Genomic DNA, 18,072 nt, shown 5'->3' with positions numbered 1-18,072 from the left:
AAGATGGCAATGAAAGAGCAGAAGAACCACAAGATCAGTGACAGTACAGGCATAGATGGTGAGGATATCCATGATTGAGTGCTTCCCTGGCCAGCCAGGGACAAGACAGTAACAAAATGATGAAGTTGACTGGAAGGCCAGCAACAGACAGTCAGAGTGTATAAGAAACAATGCATTAAGGCCACGAATTTCAAACTCATGGCCTCAATTCTGAAATGTTAAAAATAGGTCATAGGGGCCATGAATTGCAGAACCATGATGTAGTGAGATGTCACAACAAGTCAGAATGAATGCACTCAACAAGTCCACTGACAAAAATATCCAGCAAGATTCAGTACTATTTCTAGACCTTGAAACAGCAATTCTTGTTTCATCTGTGTCTAAAAATATCATCAGATCATGTAGAAGAGTTCTTGTCATCAGGCAAAAGAAGATATAAATGCCACTGAAGAGCATAGTCTAGCAAGCAAAAGCTGCGAAACCAGAATCAGCCTTTTTAATACATTGATCCACATCACAATCACAATGACTGAAGACCAGTGCCGAAGACAAGTGAACAAATGCTGTGTGTGAAACATTGATTCAAAAAAGTGAGCAAAAGCTGATCATGAACAGTTTCAATAAGTAAAATGAGCCCTCTATAAGACAGGAAACAAAGCATACATCAACAGAATTAACATCGGCCACAATCACCATATCTACATCTGTATTTTTGAAAAGAAAAACAGAAGAGCACCAGGCAAATTCTTTACCAACAGTAGCCACTGGTCAGAATCATGGCCTTCAACAAGACAAGAAGTGATGAGTGCTAGAATGTCCCTGTCATCAGAAGAGGTCTAACCAGCCAAAAGAAAGAGCATTATTCTGAAACTGAATTTACTACCCCGGAGGACTTTGCACACAAGAGAAGCAATCATAATAAGGAATCTAAAGAGTCTGGGCTGGAATCAAAACCTCGACACAAGCGTTTTACAATCTCTTTACTGTCAGTACTGAACATCAGTGCAGAATCCAGCTGATTGAGTGATACATTCATAAGTTCTTGAATTCAAGAGATAAATTTGAAAGATTCATAGCTAGACAGGTTCATAGCTAGCCATAACTCACATCAGAAACACTTCTTTACTGCTTTATTCTTCACATCCTAGTCCTTCCAACCTTTAGCACCTGCATATTAGAATCCAACTGAAAAATTAACCCTACAGATCAAAGCAGCTCAACCTTGAAGAGCTTTTGAAAATCAGGGCTAAAGTTGAATAGTGCTTGCCAAATCCTCATCATCAAGAAGAGCTGACAAAGGTAGCTGAGGACCCTAAGAAATGCCAGCAGCAGATGAATCTTGATGGTGTGGAACAGAATAGAGAGCAGAAGGTTGGGAACTTAATGTTCACAAGAACTGTAACACCTAACTACCTCAGTATTTTGACTTCAACAACAACTTCCAGATTAGAACTAGTCTCTGAAGCCTGCGAGCGCGTTGAAGATACATACAAAAGTACAAAGTTCCATGAATCCCAGTGAATTCAATCACATCAAATACATCAATAGCTTGATTCCTGAACAAATACAAAAGCATTCATTCTATGATGTACAGATCACTACTCCCTCAGGACCTCTACCTTCTTTAGAGTTGTCTCCCAGGCTACTCTTATGTAGGGAATGAGACACTCTGGCCCAGGGAATCATTGCAGGAAATCATGCTTTCTTTGATGTCAGTTGCATTATTAAGCCAGCAAGTTGAGACTACTTACTCAGAGAAGCTCTGCTGCCTGTTTTGTATGAATGAGCATCTGAAACTCCTGGAGATCCGCATTTCATTTCTTGTCTGTGAGAATGTCACACTTGAACAGCGCTGTACACGGTTTCAAGCTCTCAATTATCATTGTACCCAGTGAGCGTATATCCTCTTGTGCTGCTTTTTCGTCTTTCTTTCTCAGCATTGCTGTGCCAATGTCCGCTGACCAGCTGTTAACCTCAAGAGCAGGTGGATGTTTTCTAGGGAACTCACCAATCTTTACCACCCCTTTCCCCGGCGCCAGAAGAACACTCTCAGCACCAAGCACACCATGCGTGAGCTGGAGATGATTGTAAATGTAGTCCAGGCCATCAAGAATCTCTTTGCAGAATGCTGCCACCTCATAATATCAAAGCAGTCCACAGAGTGTTGTGAATACCTGGACAAGAGACACATTCAAAACCTCATAATAGAGAAAGATGGCGCCGTCGTGATAGAGAGCCTCATGCAGACTGACAATATTCTTGTGAGCGGCCAGCTTGATCCTCAACAGCCACTCCTTGCTGTGAACTTTGATCTCTTTCACAAGTCTCTTATCAAAGATGCTCTTCTTGGCATGCACAATGGTCCCAGCAGTCTCATCTTTCCCAGTGTCATTTTTTCACTTGATACATAGCTGATATCAATCCTGAGGGTTCACAACCTCTGTCTTTAGATGAATGGCCACAGTGGGCATCACAGTCAGCAATGGGAAGCTCAGCTGAGACCTCACTTCAATCATGCAGCGAAGCTTTGAGCGATCACTCTCTTGCTCTGAGAGCATTCATTTGAGCTGGAAGTGTCTAACCAGAACTGACTTTGAGCTAGCAATTCCCTGATGAGGAGCTGGACAATGAACCATGAATTCAAAACTTGTGTTGCTGCTCATCCTGACTTGAGGTCGCGTTGAATGTTGCCTCTCCCAGACCGTGAGGACGGCGTATTTATGGCCCGCCATGCTCTATGTGCTGAGAATCAAAAAGAAAGATGGCCTTTTGGCAAAAGTCGTGGCGTACGTCCATATCTATGGTCGGCGGCTACATCCTGATTCTGTTCTAAAAGTGGAAACACTAGAGAACAACCAAATCCAAGGCACCCCCCACAGATATACGCCCGATACACATCTTTCTGGATCTTTGATCCTACTGCAACCATCGCATTTTAGCCTTGACCAGCATCACAGAGATCTTAAGATGGCTATCGAGCTAGAATCTGATTCTGATCTTGCACTCAAAGAGACTTTGCATCAAATCCACCTGGGCCGTGCAAAGATAGATCTGGACCACCTGGAGTTTGGGGACCCTAGTGAGATTGGGGCTTGAGAGATCAAAATAACGGCTGTGAAGTGCCTCGTTGCTAGGTTCAATGTAGACAGATGCCAGCGCTTCAATCTGGACTTCTGGATCCTGGCTGCTGTGATGCTGGAATTCTTCTGGCAAATTTTGCAGTTTAATGGCTTGCAGTCTCTCCCTGGGGATATCATCCCCCTTCGACTGCCGCCTGGGGTTCGGATTCCCTGTCTCCGCGGCCGGGTACGTCATGCTGCCGCGACCGAGTGGCTTCCAGTCAAAGATTGATGGTGGGTGGTTGAGTTTCACAACGCGTCGCGCCTCTCGGATGAGGCGTGGAGACTCTGTCGGGAGCATCATGAAGACTGCACTGAGGTCATCAGTGGAGAGATATATCGGAACGTGCGTCACTACCAGCGAACAGGAGACAAGGCCGCAGTAGGCAAGTGGATCTCGATGTGGCGGCCAGGCAACCAGCGTGATTTCTGGCAGCTGGATGGCCTCTGCCCCCCGGGCCAAAGTTCGGGCCCACGCATCGCCCGGTCGATCGATCCGCAGCTCAATCGCCTGCTCCGGGTCGCCCTTGACGCGCTGATCCCGTTCCCGGGACTGTGGTCAACCTGGGTCAACCTTCATCAGCTTCTCCCGCTGCGGGCTCCGGAGGTAGGTGTCTCAGCACACTCCACTTGGTTTCTTTGACATTTATGAGGAGCAGATCCTGGCAGTTTATCTAACCCTCATTCGAGTCATATGCTACCACATGACGGGTGGGCGTCCCGAGATACTGGATGCCCGCACCATGGAGGCGCTGCAGGGCCGCTCGCCACAGCGGTCCTGGGCTGACCGTGCCCACATTACAGATGTTTTTGAGGATGGTACAGCATATGCGGCGGTGACATGTCCCCAGGAGCGAGAGGTCCTTCGTCTGAAAGTGATGCAGATCCCACATATCATTCCGTCCCTCTACACATTTCATCAGGATGTCAAATATCTGGAGCCTGTTTTAAAACTCATGAGACAGCTGATGCTGAGGTCATGGAAAGGTACCATCAAGAAGGGCCTACAGCGGTGCTACTCTTCTCCACGCGATAATGGTGTCCGCATCCAGACCTCGGAGAACAGTTACCATCTGGCGGCCGGCATGCCTGTGGAGTATGGCTTCTGGTCAGCTTACAGGCAGGTATTTCTTGCCGGGATGTGTGACTTCTTTGGCCTTGTCCCAAACTTCCAGCCCATTGGGATGCACAAAGTTCCACCGAGAACAAGACAGCCTGATTCGCAAGTGCTCTGGGGCCGTTTTTCTGAGCTGGCCAGGTCGGTTGGGTTCCTGGTCCCGAGACTGCAGGGCGGCGTCCCGGCCCCGGTGGCCCTGGATGCCCGTCCGATCGCCCGGCCCCTATTGACCACAGATGAGGATTTGGGAGAATGGTCCGTCCGCTCCTGCTGTGGAATGACCGATGGAAATTCATTCTTTTCAGACCAGAAGTATCTATATCTTGACAACATCTACTCCCCTCCTCCGGACGAGCCGGCTGAGTGGCTCACTTCCTTTGCGGTCAAGCGAGATATTTTCCTTGCCTTTTTTCCGCCTTTCACTGAAGCAGGGTGTCTGAGTGCATCAAGCCCGCAACCAGCAGAGTGGAATGTGGAAACAAGAGATCAAATGAATCCTCTACAGCCGCCAAACCCACCAATACCGCCAGCTCATACTGTGACCCAGTCACAGACAGAACCAATACTTGATTTCTCTGACCAATTGCTTGTTGAAAATCCAGCACACATCAACACAAACATGGACCAGCCTTCTATATCAGTACCCCCTGTTGAGATAAATATGGACCGCCCTCGCTCATTAGAACTTGCTGCAGACACAAATCCGCCACCTGTTGACACAAATATAGACCAGCCTTCCATATCAGCACCCCCTGTCAAGATAAACATGAACCGCCCTCACTCATTAGAACTTGCTGCAGACGCAAATCCGCCACCTGTTGACACAGACATGGACCAGCTTTTCACATCAGCACTCCATGACAACGCAAATGTATCCGGAACCGTGAGCCAGGGTGTTGTGGCCCGCCAGCCACTTGAGATTGTGAAGCAGGATCATTTATGCTGTTGGGTCCGGGTTAATGTTGAGCCGCAGCAGTATGTGAACACCTTCTTTTGTCAAGAAAGGTCAGGACCTCAATATAAGTGCATCTTTGTCATATCAGATTCTGATGCCTTATGTGTGCTCTCTCAAAATGCAGAGCGCTATCTTGACTATGTCAGCCTGGAGAAATACAAGTGAGTTGCAGAAGTGACCCGGGGGGGCATGTCTGTCATTCCACCCAATCAGATTGGTTCACTTTTGCAAGATGAGACCTTGCTTGCATTTGGATGTGAAGAGCAATTCAACACAGACATGCTCACACTTGGTTCACAATCATCTGACCTAGATAGAACTGTAGTGTATGATGAGATGGGGAAGACATGGAAGCTAGAGAAACAACTCTGATCAAGCATATATCTAGCAATGATAACTGTGCGCAATCCTCCTATAAGGGGGGCGGTTGAAAAGATCTTCTTTATATTCTTAGCTGCTATACTCAGCCGGAAAATGTGCTTGCTTCTACTTTACACCTTGGCTCTTGTGGGATTATCTACGGCCTTCTGGAGCTCTGTGATCCGTCCATCCTTCTCCCTGAGAGCCGCTTGATATTCGTTGTGCATCTTGGCTTGAATGCCCCGAATAACATCACTGATCCGCCGAGATCAGTCCCTGACCCCCAGACAACTATCTTCCTGAAGCTGCATCACATCGACCAAAGCGTCCACTCAGTGACACCACTGGACTGCACTCTCTAGCTCGGCCATCATGGCGCGGTGGTGTTCCTGCTCCATCCCCAACACCTGCTGTGCTACGGCATAGGCCTCCTGCATTTTGGAAAAGTCCTCGCGCAGCTTGGCATTGGCCTCGGCGCAATCACCTTGAAATCGTTTCTCCAGCTCCAGCTCGTGGCGTGTGGCAGCATGGGATTTGTTTTCCAGCCATAGCTGGTGCCGGAGCACTCGATCGCTGTTTGTGTATGCATGGAGTGTAGCCTCAAGGCTGCTACACTTCCTCACAAGCTCCTCTGTCTGAGATCTTTCTCAGAACGAACATATAGCTGATATATACTGATGTTGTTGAAGCTGCACCATCTGAACTTGGTGATCTGGAGGCAGCAGATGGTGTTGCGCGGTGAGACTTTGAGTGCTTAATGGCACCTAAACCTGTCAACTCATGCAATGCTGGAACCTTGGTCAGTGTCTCACCTTGGCCTGCTGTGTAATTTCTTTCTGGTGCTGGTTTCCTGCCATCTTGAGCATCTTCCGGGCACAACTGATGGATCAAGTCTTCACCAGTCAATCTGCAGGCTATCATGGTTTTTAACCACAGAGCAAGAAATAATGTGGTGAGCAAGCAGTGTTGTGATGCAAGCACTGGTAGAAGTTCTGATCCTAATTTTGGGTACAGGCTTGCATCGCATTGCGATTCCGCGTATTTTTCCAACAGCTTCAAGTGGGGCATGTTAGAGCCAAAGTGGAAAGACACCATCATTTGTCCAAACTAGTGTTGCCCTCAGTTGCCACCAATAGCCAGGCCGGAGGTCAGATTTGATTTCTCAAGATGCATTAGCCCTACAGCAGTGTCACTTATTGATCTCAGCTCGCGGCGATGCGACCTTTCTCCAGACTGGAGAAACAGATGATATAGCTAGACAAAAGAAGAAGTCAAGAATTATCAAGATGATAGTTGATCAACAATCTATACATCTACATCACAAGATGCTGCAGTGACAAGTAGTTCACAAAAGTAGTTCACAAAAGTAGTTCACACTCTTCCTGTCCTCCACTTGTGTCCGACATTGCTGCCGTGAGTCATGTGATGGCTGGTGGATGCGGGAAAGTGAGCATCACAGCACAGGTTCACAACAACAGCTGACAGTGATCATATTGAGAACCCTTTGAATCCTGTTCACATGAACCTGTGTATATTATCAGATTCAAGCTCAATCATTTGCCTAGGAATCAAACCTCCAAGATGATCTCCACATCATCAGATGTCAAATGTATCAGCTCACATACTGCATGATATTCAACAAGCTTGTTCAGATAATCATCTACCTCATCCAGATCTCAGCACCGCATGCAGGTGCTCGCTCAATAGGCAGCTAATCTGTTGTTGATCCCTGACACGGAACAGAGGTACCCACGCTGACTAAGCAGCTTCTTAATCACAAGGTGATGAACTCATTGTAGGCTACTGGGGCAAAAGAGCTCGATCACCACCAGCGCACTGCTGGTAGAAGGGCCGATCAACCGCGGGACCCCCAACACTCATTGGGAAGCAAAGTACAGAATGATAGCAACTTCTTCTGCTGACTATGCATTCATTGTTGCAGAGGATTTGGAAACTGTTCTGTAGATGTGCCTCTCCCTGAATCTGATGCTTTATATATATCGTCCCTCCATCACCGATGCCATTAATAGAAACTGATGAACACCCCGAATAATTTGAGTCCTCATAATTTAGATCCCGAGTGAGCGGTTCGATCACGATTGATCATGATGCTAGCTCTTGACATGACAACCAATCAAATTTTTGAGACATCGGATCCGATTCCAAGCGTGTTGGGTCATAAAAGCTGGCCTCTCACTCACTTGATGACTCTTGCTATCCAGTTTCAAAAGAAATCGGGAGAATGGGCCTATTTCAGCGCGAGTCGGATTGAATTACCATGCCTGGGATCGAGTGGACAGACAAGGAAAAGGCGTTTGCCGTTCATTTAGCCAGCGCGGGCATCATACACAATACCATCACAACTCTCATCACCAAGCGTGGACCTCAACAACGATCCAAGTCGGGTGTGGATTATGCGATTGGTAGACTAAAAGACGAGCATCTGACTTTGAGGTCACCTCATCAATGGAACTGCGGATATGCTGCTGAGTGGGTGAGGAGCTTGATCTCCGATGCCGGTATTCATCCCGGATTTCTCAAGCTTACGGATGAGGAGAATAGCATTATAAAACAGGTTAGTCGGTTGTTCAGTCGTGATCTGATTCATATTAACATTCAAAAGGCTCAACCGAAACTCACGCTCCCCCACTATTATCTACAAGCGAATACGTACACTGAGCCCCCTGCGTGCCCCGAACCAGCGGAGGATTCTTTATTTGAATGAGGTCAACATGTTTTAAATCAATGGCCACCGGCTTCACAATAAGCTGGGATGTGATCCTGCTGCGGAAGCATTTCAGCACGGTGGAAGGATGGAATCTTTTGGATGTATCTAAGCAGGTGGCGGAAGGTTGAACTGGACTGGAGACGGGCACTTTCATTCATGTGACTTCGTACCACTGGCGCTGTTTGAAACTAGAGCAGCGGGAGCTCAGGTTCTGTTGATAGAGCGGTGGAATTCGGAAAGCATTCTCTCCACAATCTGCTGTACTGCTTCTGAATCCCACCGATTGCCAGATTCTCTGTTCCCAGTCATCGTCTTCCATGCCCTTCCTTCGATTGCTGAGGGCAATCAGCCCCGCCAACCACTGTAGCTCATAGCGCGGCACTGTTTCCACAAGTACTGCCACAAAGCTGTAGCACAGCTCCATCACACCTTTCCTCACTGTTTTAGACCTGCATGGCGAGATACCAGCGCATATCCCTCCAGATGCAGTTCGGGAGTTCATATGGCCGGGTCAAAGCTGCCGGTGTTGTCGATGCTGTCTTCTCATAGATCAAGATGTCCATATAGAGACCCAGCGTCCGCGAAAGAGAGTCCAGCAGCCCTGCCTCTTGTGCAGCGCTCAACGGGAGACCGGTCCCTTTGACGCTGCCGCCGGCGCGGTGGAGCATATCATAAAGGTGCTTGATATCCGATCTGTTGTTTTCTATCTTCCCGGCGGTGCAGAGAGTACGACCCGCCCTTGGATCCTGAACACTGTTTGAAAAATCAAGACAGCAATTACCTGATATGCCTAGCAGTTCACGGAAATAGCCAAAGTCATTACGAAGATGCTGATAGTCCTCGGAATCCACCCTTGTAATCCTGTCCAGGTAGAGCAGGAATGGAGGGGGGATGTTGTTGATTGGAAAAGTCCCAGTATCTTCAGCAACCTTCTGAAATGCCGCCCAGGTGAGATTGGTCCCGAGAAGGTAGATGAGGATGTGGCCCAGAGCTTTAAGATTGGCATGCATCTTTGATCGACAGCTGGTCACTTCAGCACAATCAAAATCAACAATGAACATCTGGTGACGGTGCAGGCGGGTGGCGCCTAGCGCCAAAGTGTGTGGTGAGAGATCTTGATGAATCACCGACCGTGAGTGGATGTGCTCCAATCGCCGAAGCAGCTGGTCCGCCAGGTGCAATACCGTCCCGAGGCTAAGTCGCCGTCCGGCTTGGTCAAAGAGTGACTCCAGGGTGGGGCCATGTGTGTCGACAACAATGGCTGCATCTACCTTGTCCGCGAAAGGCCATCCAGACCAGTGCAGACGAGGGATGCCTGGCGTGCCCGCTAGCCGACCTAGAATATACCCCTCCGCGGCCACTTTCCGGCTGCCGTGGACGCCTCTGCCAAACTTGACGACGGCGGCTTCTCCTGTAAAAGTATCGCTTGCTGTTGGATGTTGGTCAGCAAGCACTACCAACATGCCCTTGGAACATACCCATAAAGGCACTGCCTGTTCCCGGTACCCGGGAGGATACCCTGTAGTTACCAACGTAGCATGGAGACATCTTCACAAAGGCCATTATCCTGAAGATCAAAGAGAGCTGTGTGTTTTCTGCGATACTTTTCAGGAAGGTCTAGAGATATTGATGAACACTGGCCGGGCCACAAACAGTGGAGTGCATGGAGCAGGGAAGTCTATGAGTGGATTAGATCAAGCGGCAAAATATGGCAACGAACAGGGCCAGGAACGACTTCATGTTAAAGATGTAGATATACCTGCTGGAGTAGGGATGACCACGGCTTCCAAGAAACTTGGCCAGCAGAAGAGGTGCAATGGGAGGAGCAGGGATGGCCACTGACTCTGAGAAACTATGCCATGAACTCTTAGAGGAGCAGGGCAAACAAATGCATTGGGGAGATCCTCGGAATTCAGCAAATCATGCCGTGGAGCAGGGACAGAATGAGCCACAGGGAGAACCATCACTTTCCGTAAGTCAAGCCGGAGAACCACCACCTTCAAGAAACCGTACTGTGGAGCAGGGACAAGCCAGTGGAGTAGGGAAACAGAGTGGAACAGGGACTGCCACTGGTGATCCGTTGAAACGAACAGGGATAATTGCGAGACCAGGGAAAAATAATTGGAACAGGGACGGGCATGGCTTTCCCAAGGGAGTAGGGAAACAAAAGGGAATAGGGAGAGTCACAATCCGACAAGAATAGTGGATAGGAACAGGGCCGATGGGTGGAACAGGGATAGCCATGATTCTACATCGCTTAAACAGAGCCCGACCAGGGGATCCCACGTGGAACAAGGGATAGCCATAAGTTGAGAAGGCATGTCAAAAATGCATAGAGGAGTAGGGATGCTGAACAGAGGGGGGCAGACCATGACTTTGAAAGAAGAGGTCACCAGATGATAGACAATAGTGAGTATAATAATCAAGCACACCTGGCTTCATGCTTTAGCCAGCAACATATGTTCAACTGTTGGATTGAGATACTCTTTATGAAACACTTGTCTATCTGATGGAGCGCTGTGAGCATAATTCATGACTGTGGCTTGTTGAAGGATGTTGCAGGTCCCAACATATCCTATGATTGGCGTTTTGAACATGTGATCCAGGAACTGCCTGAGCCGTCCCAAAAATACCCGGGAATCATGTTGCTCATAGGGAGAAAGCACAAGAATGCTGCCTTACAGCAGCTTTGCAAAGCCAGATACCACAGCACCAGTGAGCACCGGCCAGAGATCAGCCTGCGGGCAGACAATTCCTCCCTCAGCTCAAAGTATCCCCAGCTCTTTGCTGACTGCAACTTGAGCCGGCGGGATATTCTTCCATCATTTGATGACCCAAAGCTCTGCCACTGCCATGAGATGATCCCAGTCAACTGGCCTAGAGCCTGGCACTGAGACCCCTATGACATTGTGCTGTCGCGCCTGGTGTTCCTCTTCTGCGATGTCCTCTGTCTCTTTGCAGATGACCTTGGGGGGCTGGCTGCCTCCCAGTCGCTGCTGGAACGGTGGGCGGCCATCAGATCAGCGTCAAGTCTGCCACGGTCCATCCGCCCCCGCGTCATCATCGTCACCAGGGGCGGGGCTGTGATGGGGAACATTCTCGAGGAGAATCAGTTTATTGACAATCTCTTCCGTCCGGACAGTACCTCCCGCCTCCTGTCATCCTTTGCGGATGTGCGGTTGTCCCATCTTCAGCCCGCCGAGCTTTCTCCTGAGGCCCAATATCTTGATCTTCAAGGAGACATGATGGAGGAGCTGCACGCAGCCAGGCGGGTGTGAGAAGTCACTCAGTTGATGTTTTCAGCAACACATCTGAGCAGTCTGTTCTCAGATGCATTGCAGAACATGGCTGGCAATGCCCTCATCACTTTCAACTTCATCCAGTCCTCACAGCGGATGCATCTGCTGAACAGGTCCTTCTCATCACATGTATCAATGTTTCTTGCACAGGCTGTTTGTATGCGGGCCCCATACAAAGCAACAGCATTATATGTAGCATCCGCGATCTTGATAGATGCCTATCCTCCAAAGACACATAGTGAGCCCTTCCTCTCTCCTTCTGTTCTGATCTAACCTTCTTGAGATTTCTGCCCACGCACTCTCTTCCAAGCATTGTATCACGCGCATGTCTTTAACACCCTACATCAAGTATATGAAGACTGTTCCTTTGCCAAACTGCAGTGCCAGGAGATTGAAGATTTCTTGAAAGTATTCTTCAACACAATGATCAACAACAATGAGTTCTTCTCAGAAGTCCATCATTACAATCTGAGCCAGAGTAGAGAGCAATGAAAGGGACTGAAACTGAGCTTTACATGCTCTTGATGCCTGCTTCAGTGTCATCAGCATCCTTTACCATGCAGCCACTTCATCTGTGATTATTGCACTCAGAAATACAGTGAACAGTTTGAGGGCTCAGAAGATGAATTCATGATCAAGAAGTGCCTTCCATGCAAAGAGCTTACCTGCTTGAAGGTGAGGGTGAAACCATCTACCGCGGGTGTTCGGATAATCAGTATTGATGAAGAAGGCATCCATGTGATCATGCCCTTGAATGTCCTTGAAATGATGCAGGCTTATATTCCCCATCTGCCGCTTCACTATCTGGTTGACTTCTGGGGTGGAACAAGCACAGGTATGCAATCCCTGCCTGTTCTCCTTTCTGTTCTGACAAGGCCTTTGCCTTTACCCCGAAGCTAACACACCAGATAGAAGGCAATGTCGCACTGAACATGAGGGTCTGTCAACATGATGTAAAGGACACAAAGTCTGCTTGTCTGAAGCAGATGAAGCTTTTCTTTGAGAAGAACCAAAAGGTTGGAATCACAAAACCACATCGCCTGGTGAAGGCCCTGTGGGCAGATGGTGTATACAAAAGCAAGAACATAGATAGTGTTTACATCCACCACTTCAGACCCACACTGCGGATGCGCAACACCCCACGATCAAATATATCAGCCTGGAAAGTGGCCATCATAACCAGCACCATTGGCGACAGAGCCCCAGTCCTGATTATGAATTATAACAGTGAAACATCTCCTGGAAGAAATCACAGTATAGCGCCTCTCTATTTGATTTTTAGCTTCTAGCTGACAAAGACCTTGTAGGGTATCAATATGCCCAAACCAAGAGTGATGATGATCCGCTTGTCTGGCAGGTGTGAGTGTACATCCTTGGCCTGTCTCTCAGACCAAGCTAACTTTTGAATTCGCAGCAGGCGGGTGACCACAGCCGTTCCAGAGTACATCTCTTCTCCATCATGAGCATCTGATATCTGACAGAGAGATAGCTTGTTTCCATCAGTCAATATACCCAGGGTTGGGAGTCTTCAGAATGGCGGCACTCATCCACACAACAACAACAACCCAGTTCACATGGCGCTGTCAGAAGCCCAGCACCTCTGGCCCACAACAAAACCAGATGTTGTGATCTCGCTAGGTACGGGGTCACAGTCACTTGTGCAGTCATCAAAGACATCCAGCTTCCAGAATGTATTTGTGGATGAGTGGCTCTTTTGGGGCTATCAGGCCTTCAACACGTCATATGATGGAGAGGAGTCCTGGCGGGAGATCTGAAACCTCCTTGATCCACTGACGCAGAAACAGTTTATGCGTATCAACTTTCCATTTTCAGGAGCACCACCGGCGATGAACGATGCAGACGCCACGGAATCCATGTCACAGTGGGTGCGGAAGCAACCCCGGAAAAGGATAGAAGAAGCACTCATCCTGCTACTGGTGTCGTGCTTCTACTTCATATTGGACGCCGTGCCAGATTTCCATTCTGGTCTATTCTACTGTGTTGGCTCCCTTCAGTGCCGCGCGCCACCGCGGCCTATCATCCAAGCTTTGTTATCATTACACCCCACCACTCTCTGCTTCTACAAAGACAGCTTGAACTTAGGCTTCTGCCTAACGGAGGAGGATATATGCGAATCTTGCCAGCGCTACTGCCGGCCGGTTCGGTTCTGCGTTCGAGATCTCAAGGAGACAGTCACCCTCGCCCTGTGTCGTGATGATGCTATACATGAAGTAAGCATGTTCCCAAACACCATCCAGTGGTTTATTGACCAGCAGGATCTGGAGAGTAATTTTGGACTCGAGAACCATGGTGTTCCATTTCACATTCAGTGCAGTGAGTGCGAGCGGAGAGTCAGGGGGCAAGGAAGAAAGTGGAAGTATATAGAAATGTGATCTATCACTGGGAAAGGATTCCAAATCAGTCCGACAGCTAGGACCGAAATATTCCTCTTTCAAATTACCTTTGCAAGTAGTACTCTTTCTGCGGTATGGATTTTGCATGCATGAGGTTCCTATATTTCCTATTGGACTAAGGCTTTCTCGCACTGCCAAGCCTTCCGGCATCGCGAGTATAACATACTACAGTGGTGGCCCAGATTTGATACCATCCAATAGAGCTTCCTCCAGCTAGTTCCGCTCGCTGCATGTATGACCACTGCCATCATGCTCTGGCTGCTGAAACTGAAATTTTATCCGGCCGGAATGTCTGATGCTGTACCTAGATAAGCCAATCAAATTGAGCAAGATATCCGATAGGCTAACCTCGAAAAGCAAGGAATTAAGCGAGTTGGAACCATGAGCATGAATTAAATAAGGCCTGTAGTCTGAGTCTTTTGATTTTGAAATTCTTTCTCCAGTCTCTGGCATAGATTGACTGAAAATAGCAGATCTAACTTCACCCGACCCCAAACAGCAGCGGCATTTTACAGGCCGGCCATCCTCATGGTATGTGTCAAAGAGAGTTAAACTGATAAGTACACAGCTGATGATCCTCAAGACCATGAATGAGCCAACAGGAACCATTGCCACCATGCATGATAAAGCACAACATGGGAATCTGGCAAACGTGACTGACTTTGTTGTCAATTTTCTTCATGAAAACCTTCGAAGAATCGCACCGAGTGCTGGCATCCAGCAGGAAGTCAAAACTGCCTTCCAGCCACCCAGGACAAGCCAGGCATTATTCATAACACTCGGAGGAAGTATTGTTGTGTTTGGCAGAGTCTCAGCAACTCAAGACATCAATGAGCTACGAAACACACTGGTCGAGGAAGTCACCCAGAAGGCTGTTGCTCAGGGAGGACGTCGCAAGGGATTTGCATTTGCAACCTCAAGGGGTGGAGGTCTGAAGTGTCAGTTTTTTGAGGTTCGGGGTGCGGCGGATTTTGATCCCATACCTAATGAGCCCTTGGATTTTGATGCTGATGAAGCAAGAATTGTGGCGATTTTAGAGCACTGCTTAGAGTATTTTAATGTCTAAGATGCAACAAGAGGAGGATCAATTCCTTTGTATTTCTACTGACCAGATTCATTCTTTAATAGCTCAAAAAAGCTAGTTCATCAAGGTATTTTTAAGATCTGTCTTCTGGGACACAACAAAACCAATATGTATGGGTATAAATGGGAAAGTTCGTGCCCACCACATTCCTATAACATTATGCACCAACTCCTCTCGAAGTATTGTGCATCCTGATGGAGTTTGGGGTAGCCATTGCCCATTAACCTCAAACTATGGTTATTAGAATAGATGCCATCTGTACATAGAGCAGAATGGACTGACCTGGAGATAAGGATACTTGAAGCCAAGTGGCACGGTACAAACCTGGAACTTCACCTGCCGGGGAGGTTGAGGGAAATGAACAACATGATCTCTCTCATCTTTTGAATCAAGTCTGATTTCTGTAATTCCAAGCCGGCTGGTATCCACTTCTAGTGCAATCTTCTCAAGGTTCGCAAACGGAATGTATGTTGCCTTTGCGATGTGGATGAAAGGATTGCCAGGAGTGAGTTCTAATGCTGAGAATCCACAGTCAACCCAGCAATTATTCGGGGGAAAGGGTGTCTTGGAGAAGAAAGGCTCTGGCCCAGTTCGATTGGACGGAATAATTGCACGGCATTTCTGAGACTAAAGAAGTCAGCTAGGATCGCATTGCATTCTATAGCCAGGTAGTTACGTACGTCGCAGATAATCCGCAAGCACTGGAGTTCTGTAGCTCTGATTTCAGATATCTCCGCATGGAAGGGTCGAACAGGAGTGTCCAAAGCCCAATGTGGTTGGCCGTTTCTCTGTTCAAAAGAGATGTCCACAACACCGATTCCATCACTTTTGATGGCAAGATACTTGCTATCATTAAGCATGTAGTCCACCAAATTGTCGCCCTCGGTATCGCTGTCTGTAGGATTGGAGACATGATGGATATATGATCGTCGTCCGATGTTACGACAATGAATCCGTATGGCAGGGCTTCGAATTTTTGACTCTTTGATTGTGAATCTCTCAGTTGGGATGATGAGAGGAGTATCCCTCTTGCCTGTCAGCTGAGATGCGGTTTCCAGAACAAACAGTAATCGGCCAATATCATGTTCAAGAATCATATCCCAAATCTCTTCTGGTAATCTCTGGAAAAAAAGCGTTTGACGATCGCCTGGTAGGGGCCGGAGCAGAAATCCATGTATGAACATCCACAAATACTTGGCGAAACTCATCAACTGATCAATATATGTAGTCTCTGACTGCGGTATCACCTTCTCTGCGTAGTTCGGGTCATCCTTCTTCGGCTGGGGGTAGTAGAAAGCACCATGTACACTGGTCTTCGGCGCAGATCGTGCGAGGAAAGTCGGTTCGATCAGATCTAGTAAGTGATACAGCTTTGTTGTGGAAAGCTGTTCAACAAACTCAAGGCATCTCTTATGTAGAAGCCACGCTCTTTGCAAATAGCTGATCTTGGGGTAGCTCCGGCCTTGAATAAAACAAAGATCTCCGACTTTAATTTTATGAGGAGGTTCCCATCTGGGACTTTTCATCATGACGGCTTCTTGAGTTCGGTCTAATGGCAAGACTCGATAATGCTCAGTTTGGGATATAACCACGTTATGCTCACATAGTGGACAAGGGAGATAGTAGTATCTATCCATTTTAGCAGGCAGACAGAATCTGATCTTTTGCTTTACCAAAATAGTGGTGAAAACATCTGGAAGAACAGAAGCAAGGAGATTTGTAGTACAGTTTGACCGCTGCCAAGCCCTTCATCCTTGCACCAGAAGCTGTCACGTGCCTTTGAGCATGAACCATGAATTCCTTGATGGGAGTATCCTACATTGACATTTCATTGTTAACCTCGCCTTAGGCCCCTTCTACCACAGTTCTCATGTTTGTTCATAAGACCTCCGAAGCTTGCCTATTTTTCGCAATTTGTACAGAAGAAAAAGCCCACCACTGATCACAGTTGAAGAGCCAGTGATTACAACAGCAGCGATCGCGGTTGCTGACCAATGACCCTCTTTGGCGGTGTATATGTTGATCAACGTAGCAACCAGTCCGGCGATGGAGTTGAGCAAGCTAGGGCTAGAACTGTTATTCAAGCAATGGACCAAATCCATCATTTACTCTCTTACATGAAAAGCTGATCAACAAGCCAGATATAATTCCCTCGCCAGGTGCAACCGAGCCAAAATAACCCCAGCCATCCTGCCGAGATAAAAAGGCAAGAGATGGCCAACAGCAAAGGGTTTTGAACAGGACCAAGGTTTGGAAGATCTTTCCCAGATTTAACAAGGTAGCTTTGCACTGCTCGGGATAGAGTATGATTTTGAAACGTGCCTGGGAGAATCAAATAAGCTGCGAGCAGAAGCCAATTGAAAGCTTGAGCATAAAGAGCATATTTTCATGGGATGCGGTCCAACGCCAGCAGCATGTCAACATATGCAGTAGAATGGTGAGTCGCCATACTGGTGTATTCGAGTTGTTTCTCAAGCAGACAGTTAGGATTTCTCTACCACTTTATATATTTCAGACACGCCATCATTTATCTAGGAATGCCACCATTTTGAAGCCGTGGTGGCTAACTAGCTTTGTCACATGACCTCACTCCGTTCTACTCCATAGGGGAAGAACGTAGGGTTAATTTACGGTGATTACACCGTGGATCCACCATTCCACCCGTGTCACGTGTCGCCGATTGTAACACATGTTCCATCATTATATTCAGTGACATGTCACTGAATATTAAATGTCAAGATGGTGTTGAAACAGCACAGGACTTCTTGACATCATCAGGGGACAGCTCAGTCACCATGTAATTAGTGGATGTCATAATCAAGATACTACTGAGATACTGTGAGCCATGATATACTATTCTGTCAGTGAAATCAATGCTTGTATACTATTCAGCTAGACTAGTTAACTACTTTATACAAATCAAATTACTATCTAAAGAAACAAGACATTTTAAGTGCAATGTAAATATCTTATTGTCTGAGATTTATACATTAAAT

The 18,072-nt window shown here is 47.5% G+C and overlaps 8 protein-coding genes across 10 annotated transcripts; 4 read left to right on the top strand and 4 right to left on the bottom strand.

The window, feature by feature from the left end:
• Positions 1–1,867: 1,867 nt before the first annotated feature.
• BDCG_17577 (uncharacterized protein) lies at positions 1,868–2,428 on the top strand. The gene is made up of 2 exons (XM_045426682.1): positions 1,868–1,891; positions 1,980–2,428. Exon 2 carries the CDS (start codon positions 1,989–1,991, stop codon positions 2,409–2,411), a length of 423 nt encoding a protein of 140 aa, XP_045282197.1. The 5' UTR covers positions 1,868–1,891; positions 1,980–1,988; the 3' UTR covers positions 2,412–2,428.
• A 302-nt stretch (positions 2,429–2,730) lies between these two features.
• BDCG_17576 (uncharacterized protein) lies at positions 2,731–6,926 on the top strand (the record flags this gene model as incomplete). Its single annotated transcript, XM_045426681.1, has 4 exons — positions 2,731–3,079; positions 3,146–3,306; positions 3,481–3,726; positions 3,779–6,926. The coding sequence occupies 4 exons, from the start codon at positions 2,731–2,733 to the stop codon at positions 5,354–5,356; spliced, it is 2,334 nt and encodes a 777-aa protein (XP_045282196.1). The 3' UTR covers positions 5,357–6,926.
• On the bottom strand, positions 5,884–6,619 carry BDCG_07538 (uncharacterized protein; the record flags this gene model as incomplete). The annotated part of the gene is made up of 2 exons (XM_045423325.1): positions 5,884–6,186; positions 6,227–6,619. 2 exons carry the CDS (start codon positions 6,617–6,619, stop codon positions 5,884–5,886), a joined length of 696 nt encoding a protein of 231 aa, XP_045278745.1.
• A 903-nt stretch (positions 6,927–7,829) lies between the features above and the next one.
• On the top strand, positions 7,830–8,276 carry BDCG_07537 (uncharacterized protein; the record flags this gene model as incomplete). Its single annotated transcript, XM_045423324.1, has 2 exons — positions 7,830–8,126; positions 8,175–8,276. The coding sequence occupies 2 exons, from the start codon at positions 7,830–7,832 to the stop codon at positions 8,274–8,276; spliced, it is 399 nt and encodes a 132-aa protein (XP_045278744.1).
• Positions 8,131–8,703, bottom strand: BDCG_17575 (uncharacterized protein; the record flags this gene model as incomplete). Its single annotated transcript, XM_045426680.1, has 1 exon — positions 8,131–8,703. One exon carries the CDS (start codon positions 8,701–8,703, stop codon positions 8,434–8,436), a length of 270 nt encoding a protein of 89 aa, XP_045282195.1. The 3' UTR covers positions 8,131–8,433.
• Positions 8,704–8,722: 19 nt separating this feature from the next.
• On the bottom strand, positions 8,723–9,903 carry BDCG_07536 (casein kinase; the record flags this gene model as incomplete). The annotated part of the gene is made up of 2 exons (XM_045423323.1): positions 9,758–9,903; positions 8,723–9,708 (listed from the first exon to the last, which is right to left on the bottom strand). The coding sequence occupies exons 1-2, from the start codon at positions 9,840–9,842 to the stop codon at positions 8,723–8,725; spliced, it is 1,071 nt and encodes a 356-aa protein (XP_045278743.1). The 5' UTR covers positions 9,843–9,903.
• Positions 9,904–10,095: 192 nt separating this feature from the next.
• Positions 10,096–15,058, top strand: BDCG_07535 (phospholipase; the record flags this gene model as incomplete). Its single annotated transcript, XM_045423322.1, has 11 exons — positions 10,096–10,251; positions 10,886–10,994; positions 11,241–11,553; positions 12,178–12,413; positions 12,491–12,805; positions 12,886–12,937; positions 12,996–13,019; positions 13,095–13,269; positions 13,384–13,912; positions 14,492–14,523; positions 14,576–15,058. 11 exons carry the CDS (start codon positions 10,096–10,098, stop codon positions 15,056–15,058), a joined length of 2,424 nt encoding a protein of 807 aa, XP_045278742.1.
• On the bottom strand, positions 12,801–16,870 carry BDCG_07534. Of its 3 annotated transcripts, XM_045423319.1 has the most exons (5): positions 15,757–16,870; positions 15,359–15,703; positions 14,976–15,307; positions 14,654–14,923; positions 12,801–14,560 (listed from the first exon to the last, which is right to left on the bottom strand). In XM_045423319.1, exons 1-3 carry the CDS (start codon positions 16,711–16,713, stop codon positions 15,131–15,133), a joined length of 1,479 nt encoding a protein of 492 aa, XP_045282192.1. In that variant the 5' UTR covers positions 16,714–16,870; the 3' UTR covers positions 12,801–14,560; positions 14,654–14,923; positions 14,976–15,130. The 3 variants fall into 3 exon arrangements, with proteins under 3 accessions (XP_045282192.1, XP_045282194.1, XP_045282193.1); XM_045423320.1 differs by having other exon boundaries at positions 13,424–14,923; positions 15,359–15,697; XM_045423321.1 differs by having other exon boundaries at positions 13,278–14,923; positions 14,976–15,703.
• Positions 16,871–18,072: the final 1,202 nt, after the last annotated feature.

Source organism: Blastomyces dermatitidis (assembly GCF_000003525.1).
Source record: "Blastomyces dermatitidis ER-3 genomic scaffold supercont1.9, whole genome shotgun sequence".
In the NCBI taxonomy this organism is placed as follows: domain Eukaryota; kingdom Fungi; phylum Ascomycota; class Eurotiomycetes; order Onygenales; family Ajellomycetaceae; genus Blastomyces; species Blastomyces dermatitidis.
Note: the sequence above shows the minus strand (reverse complement) of the source record. Positions and strands in the feature narration are given on the sequence as shown.

Coding starts and splice junctions, on each gene's coding strand:
- BDCG_17577 (XM_045426682.1), top strand. CDS start 1,989: ATGTTTTCTAGGGAACTCACCAATCTTTACCACCCCTTTCCCCGGCGC.
- BDCG_07534 (XM_045423319.1), bottom strand. CDS start 16,713: ATGGATAGATACTACTATCTCCCTTGTCCACTATGTGAGCATAACGTG. Junction 15,704..15,756: donor GCTTGCGGATTATCTGCGAC/GTACGTAACTAC, acceptor TGACTTCTTTAG/TCTCAGAAATGCCGTGCAAT. Junction 15,308..15,358: donor TCAAGTATCCTTATCTCCAG/GTCAGTCCATTC, acceptor TAATAACCATAG/TTTGAGGTTAATGGGCAATG.